This window comes from Clinocottus analis, unplaced genomic scaffold (genome assembly GCF_023055335.1).
Source record: "Clinocottus analis isolate CAN_PGR_092001 unplaced genomic scaffold, fCliAna1.0.p SCAF_12, whole genome shotgun sequence".
Taxonomy (NCBI): Eukaryota; Metazoa; Chordata; class Actinopteri; order Perciformes; family Cottidae; genus Clinocottus; species Clinocottus analis.
In genome coordinates this window covers 19,694,852-19,709,949 of record NW_027175843.1, presented here as the reverse complement: position 1 = coordinate 19,709,949, position 15,098 = coordinate 19,694,852, and the positions used below count along the sequence as shown (strand labels likewise).

Sequence of the window (15,098 nt, the reverse complement as noted above, 5' to 3'; positions counted from 1 at the left end):
CAAGAGAGGGGAATGGAAATGGGAAAAAAGAGAGAAGAGGAGGGAAGAGAGGGAAAGAGAGGCCCAGAGGAAGAGGGAAAGAGTGCAAAGGGAGGAAGGAAAGGATGAGCGTGAGGACGCAGGGGAGGAAAAGATTCATAAATGGGACACAAGAAGAGGAAAAAGTGAGGAAAACCAGTGGAGAGAGAGAAAGGAGGAGAGGACATGAGCGAAATGAGGAGGATGACAGGTTTGCTGTTGCAGGTCTTCCCTCCAGTGCGCCCTCTACTGGACAGATGTGTGTAGTACAAGCCTGTCTGGTCCTCAGAGGAGTCACGGGGTCATGGACTGACAGAAGCAGTTTGCAGTGCAAAGTTTAGAAATAAAACTATATGCCAACGCGATGAACACAAACATAACTATAGTTCCTTTTTTTTTTTACCACAAAAAAGAGAACATTTCCATATAAAAGTGTGTCTATTGTAACGTGAGGTGAAAGTACAACACCAGTCTTGCGCAAACATGCTTTGTGGTAGATTGTGGGACAGAATGCAAGGAAACCAATTATACTGAAGTTAAACCAGATGTCACTGTTTAGTATTACGGAATATAAGTAAAAAATAAAAAAAAGAAACAACTATTTAGAACACACAATATTTAATTAGGTATTAATTTAGTATTTTGATCAATATTTTAATTTGATATAATTATTCTGCTCTTTATTCCTGATGTTATTGCTTAACTATTTAATACCAATATATATTAAAAACGTTTCTATTTCGTTGCTGTCAACCAGCGGAGGGTCAGAAACGAACCCGGAAGTGAGACGGAAGTGCCTCTCGTCTCAATACAATAATCTTCGCTCGTGACGTTTCTCTTCGCTCGGACTTTTCGGCTAGCCGCTAGCTAAGCGGTACTTCAACGCAAGAACCGCTGCCGTCGACTGACCAGCGCAACAACATGTTAGTCACGTCACACGTGACGAAGTACGTATGAATATGTGTTCATTAACCGCTAACAAGTATGCGTTTTATTGTTGACACCGAGGGGGGAAGTCTTTGAAAACACCCAGTGTCAGTTGCTCGTTTTTGCTAAGCTAACGCTGTCTGGGCGACGGCGCAGTGGTAAACAGAAATTGACGTAAACTGACGTGAAGCTAACGAGCCCGTCATTTTACAACCCTAAAGACGAGTGTGGTGTTTTCATGAAAGAGGTTGACGTTAAAGTACGCCTGGCATCAGCTGACGTTATCTATTTTATGGGATAATTATTTACAGCAGACTTTATTAGCTAGTTAACTTTAGTTAGCTGAAGCGGGATGCGGTTGCGCGCACACACACGTGAAACTCTGGAGCCTTGAGCACCTTATGGCACTCAAAACAGCTGTAAAGTAGGAGCTTGTGTCGCAAAGCCATACAAACGCCATTAAAGTGTCAACACCGACCAAATTAACTACTCGTCAAAATGTCTCATAACTCTTCATTTAACAGGTAATCATTTAACAAGTAACATTTCAGTAAGACCTAAGCACTTGTTTTTGTCTTGTTAAATGAATAAAATCCTATTTTTGACCATTACAGACTTATTGTGAGAAGCAGCGCTTCCTAATACTAGTGCATTATAGCTCAAAAGGAGTTTTCAATATATCTTTATATCTTGAAAACCTAACATCTAATTTCTCTTGTACTTATTACACCTTGTATTAACGTTTTTTTTCCTCCACATATCTTTGAAATGGCCATCTTTCCCCATGTAGCATTGGTTTCTGTTCTTAAAATATGTTGTGCTTTCTCTCCACACAAGAGAATACTTCCTGGTCTGCTGACGAATGCCCATTGTTGTTGGACTGAATACCCCTCGGACCGACTTCTGCTTCTCTCCTCGCACACTTCCAGCGGTGAAAGTTGTTGGTTTATTGCCTCCCGTGGAGCAACCGAGGAAGCTATGAGAACTCCAATCTCCTCCGCGAGCTGACACCTCGGTGCGAGCCCGGCCTCGTCCTGAAGCCTGCACGTCTTCCCCCGGCGAAGAGGAAAGGAGTCAATCGCTTCTGGGGCTCGGTCTGCGTCAGACAAAACTTCTGACTGTGATTGTCGGTGAGGGCGGGAATCGCTTCGCCTCAAGAGATAAAAAACCTCGACGTGCCTGCCGGTGTTGCACCTGCTGTCGCCGCATCTGTGGCGGCAGTTATGTTTACTGTCAGTCAGGACTCTCCAAGAACTTGTATTCTATCGACAGCAAGCAGCGGCACGTATTCAACTTTTTTCTACTGGAGCTGACGTTTCAAAAAGTCCATACAGAAGTGCCGGAGGTGAGCTCCCAGAAATCTCCGCCCAAGACGTCTGCGCTTCAGTCGTAGCCCTCCAGAGAATCCTCCCCTCCCCCTCTCCTCCACGCAGCCTCATTTGAGCGGCGCCATGCCCACCAACCAGTCCTCTCCCTGGGACGAGGCCAAACTCCGGGCTTGCTCCACCCCTCCCGCCGAACCCCGCGCTGCGATCTGCGTCGGCACGCGTGCCAACGCCAAGACATTCGCGGCCACAAAAGTGCCTTACAGCCAGACGTCTCCAGAGCTGCCCGGGACGAAGGATCGAGCCAATGCCCTCTCCTCCGACGACGTCGCCTGGTCCACTCCCCTCTCGAGGCGGACGCCGGCAGAGAACGGGGACGGAAATGAAACCGACGCCCACAGCCAAGTCACCACAGTGCCAAGCGGGTCCACCGACTCACCGCTACAGCCCAACGGGACTCAAAAGCCACACCAGGTGCCGAAGCGGGCCGGCAGCTGCCGCCAACACCACCACGGCCGCCCAGAACCCCGCGACCCTCCTTCCGCCCCGGAGAAGGAACGTCCCATCGGGTTTAACGCCCGGCCGACGGGTGCCACGCGGCAGTGTGCGCCGCACCAGGGCCTGTTCATCGAAGGGCATGCCGCTCCGCCGCCAACTAACAAAACGACGGTAAAAACATCAGCAATGTTTAGAGCAGAAGAACAACTTTTCCTTTTTTTAAAAGTCTTCAGCCGCACTCGTCGGCAAAGTGGAGTTTGAGCTAAGCATTGTCACCATAATGTGGTTTTTCAATTTTAAAATGTACCATTCAGTAGGAGTCTTGGCCACGATTCTTTAAAAGTAAGAAATATCGAACCTTACGTGACGTTTGTTTTTGATGTCGGTGCACTTCCTTCCACCTCCTACACCTCTGACCTTATTCCTTGTTTTGTCTTCTCAGCCTGAAGCTGCAGACTGTTCCTCTTCGCCACCGGTGCCTCCTCCGTGCCTTACTCCCAGTGAACACCAGGGGGCGGCATTGAGAAAGGCCTCCTCCTGCGCCGCCGCTGCCACAAAAGTAGAGATGAGAAGAAGCACAACGAGAGAAACAACGGCAGCGAGGAGGAGGAGCCAATCAGCCAAAACGCCGAGGTGCAACCCGGCACACAACAGCTGCACCAAGAGGACCACAACGACGACCGCTTCACGCCATCCGAGGGCGGCGAGCGGGGCGACAAACAAACCCGGAGCCGTAGCGGCCCTGGACCTCAACGGGCCAACCTCGGAAAGTCGGTGTCCGCCGGGAAACGCCGCGGCGGCGTGCAGAAGGATCAGTCTTCCTGAAGCCAGTCCGCTTCCATATGTGCCAGCGCCAACAGCGCCCAGTGCCAACGCCGCCGGCATCGCACCGCCGGGCGCCGCCACCGCCGCAGGTAATCAAGAGCTGTCGGTTCACTGAGACAAATACTGCGGTAAAGCCAGGATGCTGGGATTAAATATGCAGATTAAAAGCAGTTAAGTTTTTTTTTAAAAGTATAAAATAAAAAAAACACGTGTTGCTTGATGTATTTATCCAAATCAAAATTTTCAACGTCATGAAGAGTCGCCAGGCAGAAAGACACTCGATCCCGGCCTTCACCGTCCAGCAGTCGAGGCGCGACACATTGAGCGGACGTGTGACTGTCGTCTCCTCTCCTCTCCCCTCTCTCCTATCTCCTATCTCCTCTCTCCTCTCTCGTAGCCTCCGGGCCCGCAGGAGCCTCGTTGGGCTCTGTGACGACTCCCATCTCTCCCATCCACTTGACCGGGCAGCTGGCGTCCTCTTCGTCTCCTTCCTCTTCCTCCTCCTCCTCCTCCTCCTCGCCCTCGCCAACAGAGGACCGTCTGGTTGGAGAGACTCAGCTGTCTGGGTGAGCCACAGCTGATCGCTTCGACAAATAGATTCTCTCCCTCCCTTCACATTCGCCTTCTGATTAAATGTTGTGTTCATTTGTTTTTTTCTTCCAGCCAAGACTGTGTGATGCAGGTGGACGGATTAGAGGAGGAGCTGCCCGACGAGCTGGAAAATGCATGTAGCGATGACGGTAAGATGTTCTCACACACACACACACACACATACTCCAGTAGTACTTATGTAGTACTTACAGTTTGCTGTATTCATGTTGTAAAACACACAGATGATTCAGACTGTTCGTCCATCAACGGCAGCTCATCCACAGCCTCCATCGCTATGCTTTCTGGGTAAGATGGACTTTATACTGTAACCACACACACACACACACACACACACACACACACACAGTCTGCCTGATTATTTTTGATCAATTTCGCGATTATTCATGTTTTTTTTTTTTAAACCAACATTTTTTTGAGAAACTCTGAGGAAACAGAATAAAGTAATAGTACAAATAAGTGTAGTGCAGATCAGATAATCATAAAAATTAAATAAAAAAAGTTTATTTTCTTTCTTTATATTCCTTAAAAAACGACTTTTCGTGTCAAAAAAAAGTTTTCCCCTCAGACTTGAGCATCTTCATCTTCTTTCCTCGAGAGCGCCCGACATCCAAAACTTTCTAATTGATCTGCCAACATGCAATAAATAGATTCATCAGATCCTGCGGACTCTCTCCCTCTCTCTCTCTTTCATTCTCTCTCACGTGGCAATTGTGAGAGGAGGCCGAAAGCAGCAGAGCGTGGTGGAAAGGTCCGCCGCATTGTGCGTCACATTGTCCCCTCCCTGTGAAGGCCTCGACAACAGAACGCCCCACCAAAGACTCGGAGCCGCTTCTCTGTTAAAACCGCCTGGATAGGTGCCGCTATTGTCGCTCTCTCTCTCCAACCAGCTGATTTGTCTGTGCACCCCATCACCCCCCCCTCCCACCTCTTTTTTTCCTGAAAGCTGCAGCTCCTTCGGGTCGAGCGTAGCGTTAAAGTTAGCCCGTTAGTCCAGCTGCGATGCCAAAGCGTAGCAGTCGGGTCCGCAGCAGGATAACATCCGTTCCTCCGTCCAGCGGCGCTCTCACCTTTTCCTTTCTTCCCACATGACTGTCATGTGAGTAGCTGTGCGGACATTTTCATTCACGGTCGTGTTGTTTTGGACTTGATTGCAGCTGTTTGTTTTTTTGGCGCTCTCCTCTCTCGCGTGGTGTCATTTAGTTGAGGGTTGATTGTGTCTGGCCGACTGGTTTATTAAGGTTTGTTCATTTTGGTGGATTCTCTCTGCGTGGCGTCTCTGACCTCGAGTGCAAACGGGTCGCGTCACAAACTAAAATGGCGACTTCTGCCGGTGAGGAACCCGGCGAGCGTGACTCGAGCTGCGTTCCTTTTCATTTTTTATTTTAGTTGTGGCTGATTTTGCTCGTTCAAGAGCAGCGACAAGATCTAGTTTAAAGGCAAAAATAGAGCTTTTATGTTGTGCTTTGTGGCGCTTTTTGACACATTTCCTCACCGAAGCTCTTCAGTGACGTCAGGCGGCGAAAAAAACGCTTTTAAATGTTTTAGAGAGGACACACGCGCTTGTTGTCTTTCACCAGATTTGACATTTTTACACACTTTCAGTTGACAATCACACGCAACCTTTCTCCCTTTCTCATATAAACACACAGCTCGTTCATCTGGACGTCCACGATACATTTTAATCCACTCTTTCTTCCCTCCTCTCAGTGTCGAGGAGACGATGTCGTTGGCGTTGGAGGCCGAAGACGAGCGCGAGGAGAGGCCGGCTCTGGTCCCCAGCATGTTCGCCTCCGTCGCTCCGACGCTCTACTTCAGCACCGCCGACGAGAAAGGTCGGGACGCTCGGGATCTCACGCCGCCTCTTCAGTTTGCTTTGTTGCCTAAAACGTTCTGTTTGTTTGTGTTTGTTTGCTTTTGTCTTCCCATTTTTGTTCTGTTGCGCTTGGCATTGTCTCTTGTCCACCATGTAAAGCGTCTTTGCGTATCTAGAAAAGCGCTGTATACCTTGATTATTATTATTGTTGTTATTATTAAGATCTATCTGCTTTGAGCGTCCCGACATGCGGGACAGTTTTCAGTAAAATCATCGTAAATCATTTTTTTAACCTTTTTTTTTAAACCTTTTATATAAATTAAACCTTCTTCAAACCGCTCACCTTAAACCACGTGGTGACCGAGCTTTTGAGGCGGTCGCTCCAAGGCTTTTAGACTTTTAGAAGTCTTCTAAAAACATACTTATTTACACCTCTAGGACCTGCTTTTTATACTATTATTAACACTGTTATTCATGTATTTTTCCTGACCTCTGTCTAGCACTTTGTGACCACTTGTCTGTAAAAAGTGCGGCACAAATAAACAAAACATTACTTTACACAATATCTTTTAACAATTTCCCGAAAATAAAAGGTTACCCAAGATTTTTGTTCCTCTCGAACAAAGTGACGACTCAGACTTAAATGACGTCTTAAAGGTTCAGCGAATTGGTTTAACTCGTTATTTAATTTAGAAAAAGACGTTTTTTTATGCTAATTTCCTGTACGTAAAAAGAGATTTTTAACATAATTTATTTTTTCCAGTAGATGCGGTGAAACTATTTCAGTATTTTTGCGTCATGATGTTTTGTTACTTAAATCAAAATAAGTGAATCAATCTCAAACACTCTAAATCATCACCTGGTGCAATATCCAGTACGTTTCAGTGCTTTCATACACATTTTTATTCCATTACTGTTTCATTACCGTGTTTTTAATTCACTTTACTGGATTTTTATCTTCATATTTACTTGTGAGCAGTGCTGCTGTAATCCTAATTTCCCCACTGAGGGACTGAAGGGATTATTTGATCTCTTATCTGTTCCCTCAGTGGAGCTGCTGCCGGCGGAGCAGAGGCGACTCCTGAGGTGGAAGATCACCACCGTCACCCCGAACATCGTCAAGCACACCATCGGCAGGTCGCACTTCAAAGTCACCAAGAGTAAGTGCTGCACAGCGACATCCGGTAAAATGAAACCGTCTTCGTGGGTTTGAAGCACTTGAACCTGAGCGACTCGGCCGTCCTCTAACAGACTCAAGAGATCAAGGCCGTCGAGCACGAATGAACCGTTTCACGTTCCTCGGCCTCTTTAAACGTGTCGCTTTTGTTTCCGTGTGAGTTGAAAAGCTGTTTCGCTCTGTTGTTCACGTAGAAAGCCACGACTGGTTGGGCTGCTGGGGACACCACATGAAGTCTCCTTGCTTCAAGACCCTCGCAGAGCACCAGAAGGTGAGACATTAAATATACCAATCACATTTTGACAAGAACTACACTTTTTTTCATTTCTTTTTTTAAGTAAAATGCCTCGTACAGAGGCGTGGCCAAAAGGAGCCGGGCCGAGGTCGGTGCGGTCGCGCATCGAGTGACAAAGAGCTTTTATAAAAGCGCAGTGCGAGCGGGTGGAGAAGGATTGTAGTGTCTCATGAAGTCTTGGAAAAGTCATGAAAATGTGGTTTAAAGTCATGGAAAATGTGGTGAAAAATCTTGGAAATATGGTTTAAAGTCTGGAAAATTGTATTTAAAATCATGGAAGTTTGTTTAAGTCATGGAAACAGGGTTAAAAGTCCTGGAAATTTGGTAAAAAGTCTTTGAAATGTGATTAAAATTCATTGAAATTTGGTAAAAAGTCATGGAAGTTTGCATAATAGTGAAGCTATTTTATACTACAGTGTCATTTGCAAGTGCCTGCATCATTTTAAGTGTTGATTGTAAAATAAATAAATGTTATTTCAGGTGCAAATGTATTTTTTGTTCCCTCTTCCGTTCCCAGTTGAACCACTTCCCGGGAACGTTTCAGATCGGCAGGAAGGACCGTCTGTGGAGGAACCTGTCCAAGATGCAGGTCCGCTTCGGCAAGCAGGAGTTCAGCTTCTTCCCGCGCACCTTCGTCCTCCCTCAGGACATCAAGCTGCTGCGCAAAGCCTGGGAGGACGGCGTCTCCCGGCAGAAGTGGATCATCAAGCCGGTGGGTTCTGCTCGGAGGTCACTGGAGGTTCTGCCTCGTGATGATCGGCGAAAGAGAAACCAGTCAGTTTATTTGGTAAATAATGATTGTTGAAGAATTACGTTGAAGTTCACGGACGTGTTGTGCTTGTGTTCAACAGCCGGCCTCCGCCAGAGGGATCGGCATCCAGGTGATCCACAAATGGAGCCAGATGCCCCGCAAGAGACCACTGCTGGTCCAGAAGTAAGCAGACAGGAATACATGAGTTCAAGCTTTTTTTTAGTGGAAGCTACCGCGACGTAATTCATTCATCTTGAGGATAAAAGCAGCGTTTGAAAACCTGGAAAAGTCTTTCAAGTTTAAAATGGTTATTTCCAGGCCTGGAAAAGTCCAAAAGTGCAGTAAAAGTCCTGTAAATGTTTTATATTCATGTGTTCATGTCGTTCATTCACGCTGAGTTTGAAATAATGACTCTGCTTTAAAAAGAAAGAGGCTCAAAATATCAGCAGCATACATCCAGGCATCTATATGAATGTTTATTATTTTAATCAAACTATTGTCTCTCATTCATTTGAGTCATTTAAGGTTTACTGTATGCTTTGAATCCTCATTGTTAGTTTAAATACTACATTTTATCACTTTTTACTGTTTACACACACATTTCACACAATGTTTGCTCATGAACATTTGGTTTAAAGTCATTGAAAGTCCTGTAAACCCGTTGGTCACAATCAGTATGAACCCTGATCAAACCTCTCCGCCTGTTCTTCAGGTACCTCCACAAGCCCTACCTCATCAGCGGCAACAAGTTCGACCTGCGGATCTACGTGTACGTGACCTGCTACGACCCGCTCAGGATCTACATCTTCTCTGACGGACTAGTTCGCTTCGCCAGCTGCAAGTCAGTTTCCCCCAAATACAAATCCACACGGCTGATTGGGTGACACTTGGATGTAACTTCCACGTGTGTGTGTGTGTGTGTGTGTGTGTGTGTGTGTGTGTGTGTGTGTGTGTGTGTGTGTGTTCTCTCTTCTTCAGGTATTCGTCTTCCATGAAGACTCTGGGGAACAAGTTCATGCATCTGACCAACTACAGCGTCAACAAGAAGAACTCCGAGTACCAGACCAACAGCGACGACAAAGCCTGCCAGGGACACAAATGGTTTGTGTGTTTTTGCAAAAAAAAGGGAAAACTTTTCCTCTGTGTGTGCACGTGTTGCCCAACTCCAACCGTGTGTGTGTGTGTGTGTGTGTGTGTGTGTGTGTGTGTGTTCAGGACGTTGAAGTCTCTGTGGCAGTTTTTGGGTTCAAAGGGAGTGAACACCGCTCTGATCTGGGAGAAGATTAAAGACATTGTGATCAAAACCATCATCGGGTGAGTTTGTCCCTTCAGCTTTTATTCCACTTAGATTTTAGATTGTTCTTCTTTTTTTTGCTCTGTCTTCTCGTCTCTTCATCTTCCTGCCAGTCTAACCATCTTTTTTATCTCATAATAATGACCTTTTATCTAATAATTTAGACTTTTATCTCATAATTATGGCTTTTTACCTCATAATGTCGACTTTATTATCTCATAATTATGACTTTTTTTAATTTGTTCGTGGCGGTAATGGGATTTCATACAATCCAAATGTATTTATGGAAGAAAAAAAAGTCAACCAAATTGCTTCACGGTCAAATATAGCAGACATAAAAGCGACGTAATATATAAAAACCTTGATAATAACTTCAATATGTTGTCAAAGACTAAACTAAACAATGCTTTGTAAAGCTGAATGTTGTCAAACTTGTAACACTTTAAAATTATCTCAGGAACCTTTTTAAAGCTTTTAGAGTCACTGTTTTTTGTGTGTCTTAACTCCAGTGTTGTCCCGTGTGAGGCAGTTTCTGTGGAAGTTTCAAAATAAAAGCCTCTCTTCTGCTGCGTCTCTCCATCAGGTCCGAGCCGTACGTGAACAGTCTGCTGAAGATGCACGTTCGGACGCCTTACAGCTGCCACGAGCTGTTCGGCTTCGACATCATGCTGGACGAGAAGCTCAAACCCTGGATCCTGGAGGTCAATATATCACCAAGGTAACACGCACACACACACAAACAAACACACAAACACACACAGGTTTTTAAAATTCCATCCCGTAATCGTGGTGTTTGTCGTCCAGCCTCCATTCCAACACAGCGCTGGATGTCGCGGTTAAAGGTCAGATGATCAGAGACCTCCTGAACCTGGCGGGCTTCCGTATTCCCGAAAAGGAAGACGTGGTCGCCCCCTGCAGTAGCTCCTCTAGCTCCACCAGCAGGTAGAGAGGCGGTACTACACCCAGCGGGCGGACCCCTGGGGCTTTGCAAGAAAATTTTCAAAAAAACTTTCTATACAATTCAACTCAATCTACAGCCTCAAAGAAAGACTGTTATAGATGAATTAACACTTCTGTGTGTGTGTGTGTGTGTGTGTGTGTGTGTGTGTGTGTAGTCTGTGTGTGGGGACCAGGGAGAGGACCAAGCCAGATGTGTCTGTTGACGAGAAGGTCAAGCGGGCCTTTTACCTCTCCCAGCGGTACGCCGACCAGGTAAAGGGACTGCTTCAGGGAGGATGAACAAATCTCTAAAACCTGAACATGGACACGCATGAAAGCCTTTAACGTGCACACTGGATGCTCTACGCAAACAAAACTGTTTGAGAAGATGTAAAATAGGTTAAATTTCATTCCTGTAATCTCAAAAATCTTTGCTCCGGTTAATTTTCTATTGTTTAGATCAAAAATATGATGAAAATTTAAATATGTTTCTTTACTTTTTAGTTTTTACACACTGTTTTAAGCCTTTATAACTTATAATAACGACAAACACTTGCCAGATTTTCAAAGTTACATTTCTCCCGGGAAAAAGGAGCAAAAATAATTAAGCCAAAAACAATTTTTTTTGACATATTTATGGATTAATAAGACAAAAAGCCCCAGGCGGACTGTCATCATTACAGTACTAAAAGGGTTAAATCACATTTCTATGTCTTTTTACCAATTTCCATGACTTTTCCATGACTTTAAAACAAATTTCTATGACTTTAAACCACATTCTTAAGACTTTACCAAATTTCCAAGACTTTTCCAAGACGTATTACCACATTTTCATGACTTTAAATCAAATTTCCATGACTGTAATGATCAGAGTGCATTTACTCCAGCGTACTGCGTCCCCCTCCCTCCGTCTCCGGCAGGACTTGCTCTCCACGGTGCTGGACGTCTTGACCCCGGAGGACGTCCGCGTGCTGGCGCAGAGCGAAGACGAGCTGACTCGTCTCGGACAGTTTGAGCGTATTTTCCCGTCGCCGGCGTCGTCCCGCTACCTGCGCTTCTTCGAGTGTCCGCGATACCTCAACGTCCTGCTGGACCAGTGGGAGCAGAAGTACTGCAGCAGCAGGACCAAAGGTACGCGTGATCTGAATCTTTCACCGTCACAATATCGCTCTGTGACGTTGGTTTGTTACGTATTGAAAGTGACGCTTTTTACTCCAGGGCTGCACATAAGGAAGCCCGTCTAAACTGATTGGGTCAATATTTAGTGTAAGGTAGAAGAGACATGGACGCAACCGCTTAAAGACACCTGGTGAAATGTGTCTATTACATAATTTAATAGACCATCAATGTGCATTGTTACTTATAAATATACACAGAGAAATCAGAGTTAATCCAGATGTTCTGCATCCTGTGTGTCTCCGTTCAGGAATCAGTCTGCTGACGTCTCTCTGTGAGAAAGGAGTCCATCTGGGGACCAGCCACCCTCTTCACACGGTGAGGAACCGTGGAAAGATTATTCATTATCAATATTCAGAATAAACAATGAGTGTAAAACATTTTTTATTTCATAATCTTTTGACATGTGGAACCATTCTGTCTTCTTCTTCTTTCTCTTCCTCCTCTTCTCTGTGTGTTCATGTGTCCCTCTAGTGGTCCAAGAGCAGCTACATCTCAAGTTTTGAGCCCCACAAACAAAACCTTGTTGGCCCCTCCAGATCAAGGTACACACACACACACACACACACAACCACATCAAAAAAGAGATTCCAGATTTCTTTCTCATCCCCAACAACAGATACAGAGAATATAACATATTGAAGTACAGAACTTATTGCAATACATAATATTTAGTTACAGTCATAATAAATGTTATTTATTTTGGTCGTATGTGTAAAATTAGCCGAGCTGTGTTCATCTCAGTCATTTTGCCTAACACGACATGAATAGAAAGGATTACGTTCAACTTTCCTTTTCAGGGTTAAATGTTAAAAAACGGCTTTAAACGCGTCGTCATCAGATGAATTAGCGTTGCACAGTTGAGTCACTGGATCCTCTCCCGTTCCGCTCCGCAGGGTGGTGGTCACCTATCAGCACCGCTCCCCTCCCGACGACTACGACGACGCTTCGGACGCGGCGGCGTCCGTCTCCAGTCCTGGATCCAGTGTGACCAGCAGTGCCTGTGCGAGCCCTCAGCCCGGCGGCAGTGGCGACGGCCTCGGCCAGAGCCTCCTGCCCCAGCAGTTTGCTTCCCTCTGAGACTCGAGTCCCCCAGAACCCCCCGACACAAAGCTCAGGGTCCAAGGACTCCACACTGACCTTTCATCTCGGGACGAGAAATGTACCTATTGTTGCGCAGTCTGAACTAACACTGAAGAAAAGGGGAGTGTATTGAGATTTGTTAACAGAATAGTGTGTGTGTGTGCGCTATCAGAAGGAACAGCAACGACTAAAAGGTCTTTTTGGGGGTCAGAAAATGAACTGTTTTGTCTTTTTAGTGCTTGAATCAGAACTTCACTTTGCTCTGTTTCTGCAATGCAAAGCACTTCAAAGACCATACCAGTGTTTGTTCATTTTCACCCTGTCTACTAAAAAAAATAATCTATAATATTGCCAACTTCAGTTCAAGTGTATTCTGAGCGTCTGAGCAGCCGGAGATCCGTTGACGTTGATTTCTGTGCGGTGTTGAAATAAATCGTCCTGCAGTAACTTGAAACATGCCGGAGATCCAGAATCCATCACAGCGAGCTTCACGCCCGGATTTCTTTACGTGGCCTTAAACCGGGGAACATGTCATCTACATGATTAGCACGTGAACGCGCTCATTCAGGGCGTGTGCAAACAAGATATTAGACATGATTAGCTAGGTATTTAAAAAATAAACACAAGTGGAGAAACATTCATAGGTCATCTTGTCACCGGCAACCTGTAACACTCAGCAGCCGGACAAACGCTGAGCCGCTGCGCCATCTTTCTTTGCTTTTGTTTAACTTAAACTGTGAATAAGACACACTGGGCTTCCTCATGTGCTCCACGACCACTGAGCAGCGCTAGCTTTAGCGCTAGCTTTAGCGCTAGCTTTAGCGCTAGCTTTAGCGCTAGCTTTAGCGCTAGCTTTAGCGCTAGCTTTAGCGCTAGCTTTAGCGCTAGCTTTAGCGCTAGCTTTAGCGCTAGCTTTAGCGCTAGCTTTAGCGCTAGCTTTAGCGCTAGCTTTCTGCTTCAAACTACCTGACAGAGAACAGTAATGACACTGAGATGGGGTTTTCTCAAAATGCCTTAATGGTTTGCCGTTAAGACGGTTGAGCAACTGATTGCTCAAGTTTCACATTCCTAGTCTCAGTGGAAGTAGAGAGGCGTTGAAGTACGACACGTTTAGAGATACTTGAAGGCCGAACTTGCACGTCAGTAGACAAAAACTAAAGATTTGTCATTTTAACTTGGAGCTGGTCATCCGTCATCTCGTAAAACAACTAATCTGACTTTTAAAAAGGGCTTTTGTTTTGCGTGACGAGTGATTTCACACAAATTACTGTATAGTGATAATTATTATAGAGTATTTCTTGTAAGGTGCCAAATCCAAGTGTGTCATTAACACAAAGCTTACGCGTTTCTACAATGTAGAGTCGAGTGTCTGTAACCGGAGTGTGATTTTATTTAGGCTCAAGTGTTTTGCTGTTTGAGGAGGAACCCTGTGAAGATAATCGTATTGTTTCCTCAGGACAAACATGTATCTGCTGTAAGGATACGACTTGAAGTTACAAATGTGTTGGGGGGGAACACTTTGATCTTAAAGCCGACGTCTATTGTAACAACCGGACAGGTGATGACGGGTTTGAGATGAGAAAGGTGGAGTTGTCGCATGAAAACATCTACTTTCTCCTCGCCTCTGTTTTTTAAAAATTCTCCAAAAGGACGTCCCGTTTCATATCCTCCACGGGCGTTGTTTTGAAAAGTGTTTTTATTTTTTGCAGACGTCCGCCGTGGATATACAAAGTCTACACACCCTTTTGTTACAATGCCAGGTTTTTTGTGATGTAAAAAAAATAAATGATGTCCGAACGTTTTCCACCTTTTTAATGTGATCGATAACGTGAACAATTCAATTGAAAAACTAACTGAAATCTTTTAGGGGGCAAAAAATAAGACATGTTAAACCCCTTACAATAACCTGGTAGCATAAGTGTGCCTCTAATAACCTCTAATAACCGATCACCTTCAAACTCATTTAATAGTCAGTCCACGCCTGCCATCATTTAAAGTGACTGATTAATCCCAAATATCTGTTCAACGCTTGTTCTCCATGTAAAGAGTCTTCTATGAAGCAGTCGGCTTCATGGAAGATCTGACTGTTTACTGCCTGTTTAAAATCACACATGCAAACATAAACATGCTGTAAAGTGAAGACGGGACTATTTCAGCAGTTGTAAACTATTTATATCTGCTTCTCTCTCTAAACCAAATTGATTATTTCACTTAAATGCAGTTTAACTGCAGAGTTTAAGCACAAGTGACAAGCAGTGAAAGGCATTTACACTCATTCCCACGGTGCATTTTCATTTCTGTGCGACTTTGATTTGACGGTGTGTTTTCTTGTAATTGTTGACATGTTTCACGTGTGTTTTCCTTG

The 15,098-nt window shown here is 45.0% G+C and overlaps 1 protein-coding gene across 1 annotated transcript; it reads left to right on the top strand.

Moving 5' to 3' along the window:
- Positions 1 to 831: 831 nt before the first annotated feature.
- Positions 832 to 14,534, top strand: ttll4 (tubulin tyrosine ligase-like family, member 4). The gene is made up of 21 exons (XM_068572915.1): positions 832 to 965; positions 1,783 to 2,939; positions 3,211 to 3,682; positions 3,991 to 4,159; positions 4,257 to 4,333; positions 4,427 to 4,490; positions 5,913 to 6,037; positions 7,068 to 7,178; positions 7,390 to 7,466; positions 8,008 to 8,202; positions 8,342 to 8,424; positions 8,954 to 9,082; positions 9,220 to 9,342; positions 9,457 to 9,555; positions 10,119 to 10,253; positions 10,340 to 10,477; positions 10,651 to 10,747; positions 11,395 to 11,605; positions 11,901 to 11,968; positions 12,125 to 12,195; positions 12,547 to 14,534. The coding sequence occupies exons 2-21, from the start codon at positions 2,397 to 2,399 to the stop codon at positions 12,728 to 12,730; spliced, it is 3,171 nt and encodes a 1,056-aa protein (XP_068429016.1). The 5' UTR covers positions 832 to 965; positions 1,783 to 2,396; the 3' UTR covers positions 12,731 to 14,534.
- The last annotated feature ends 564 nt before the right edge of the window (positions 14,535 to 15,098 follow it).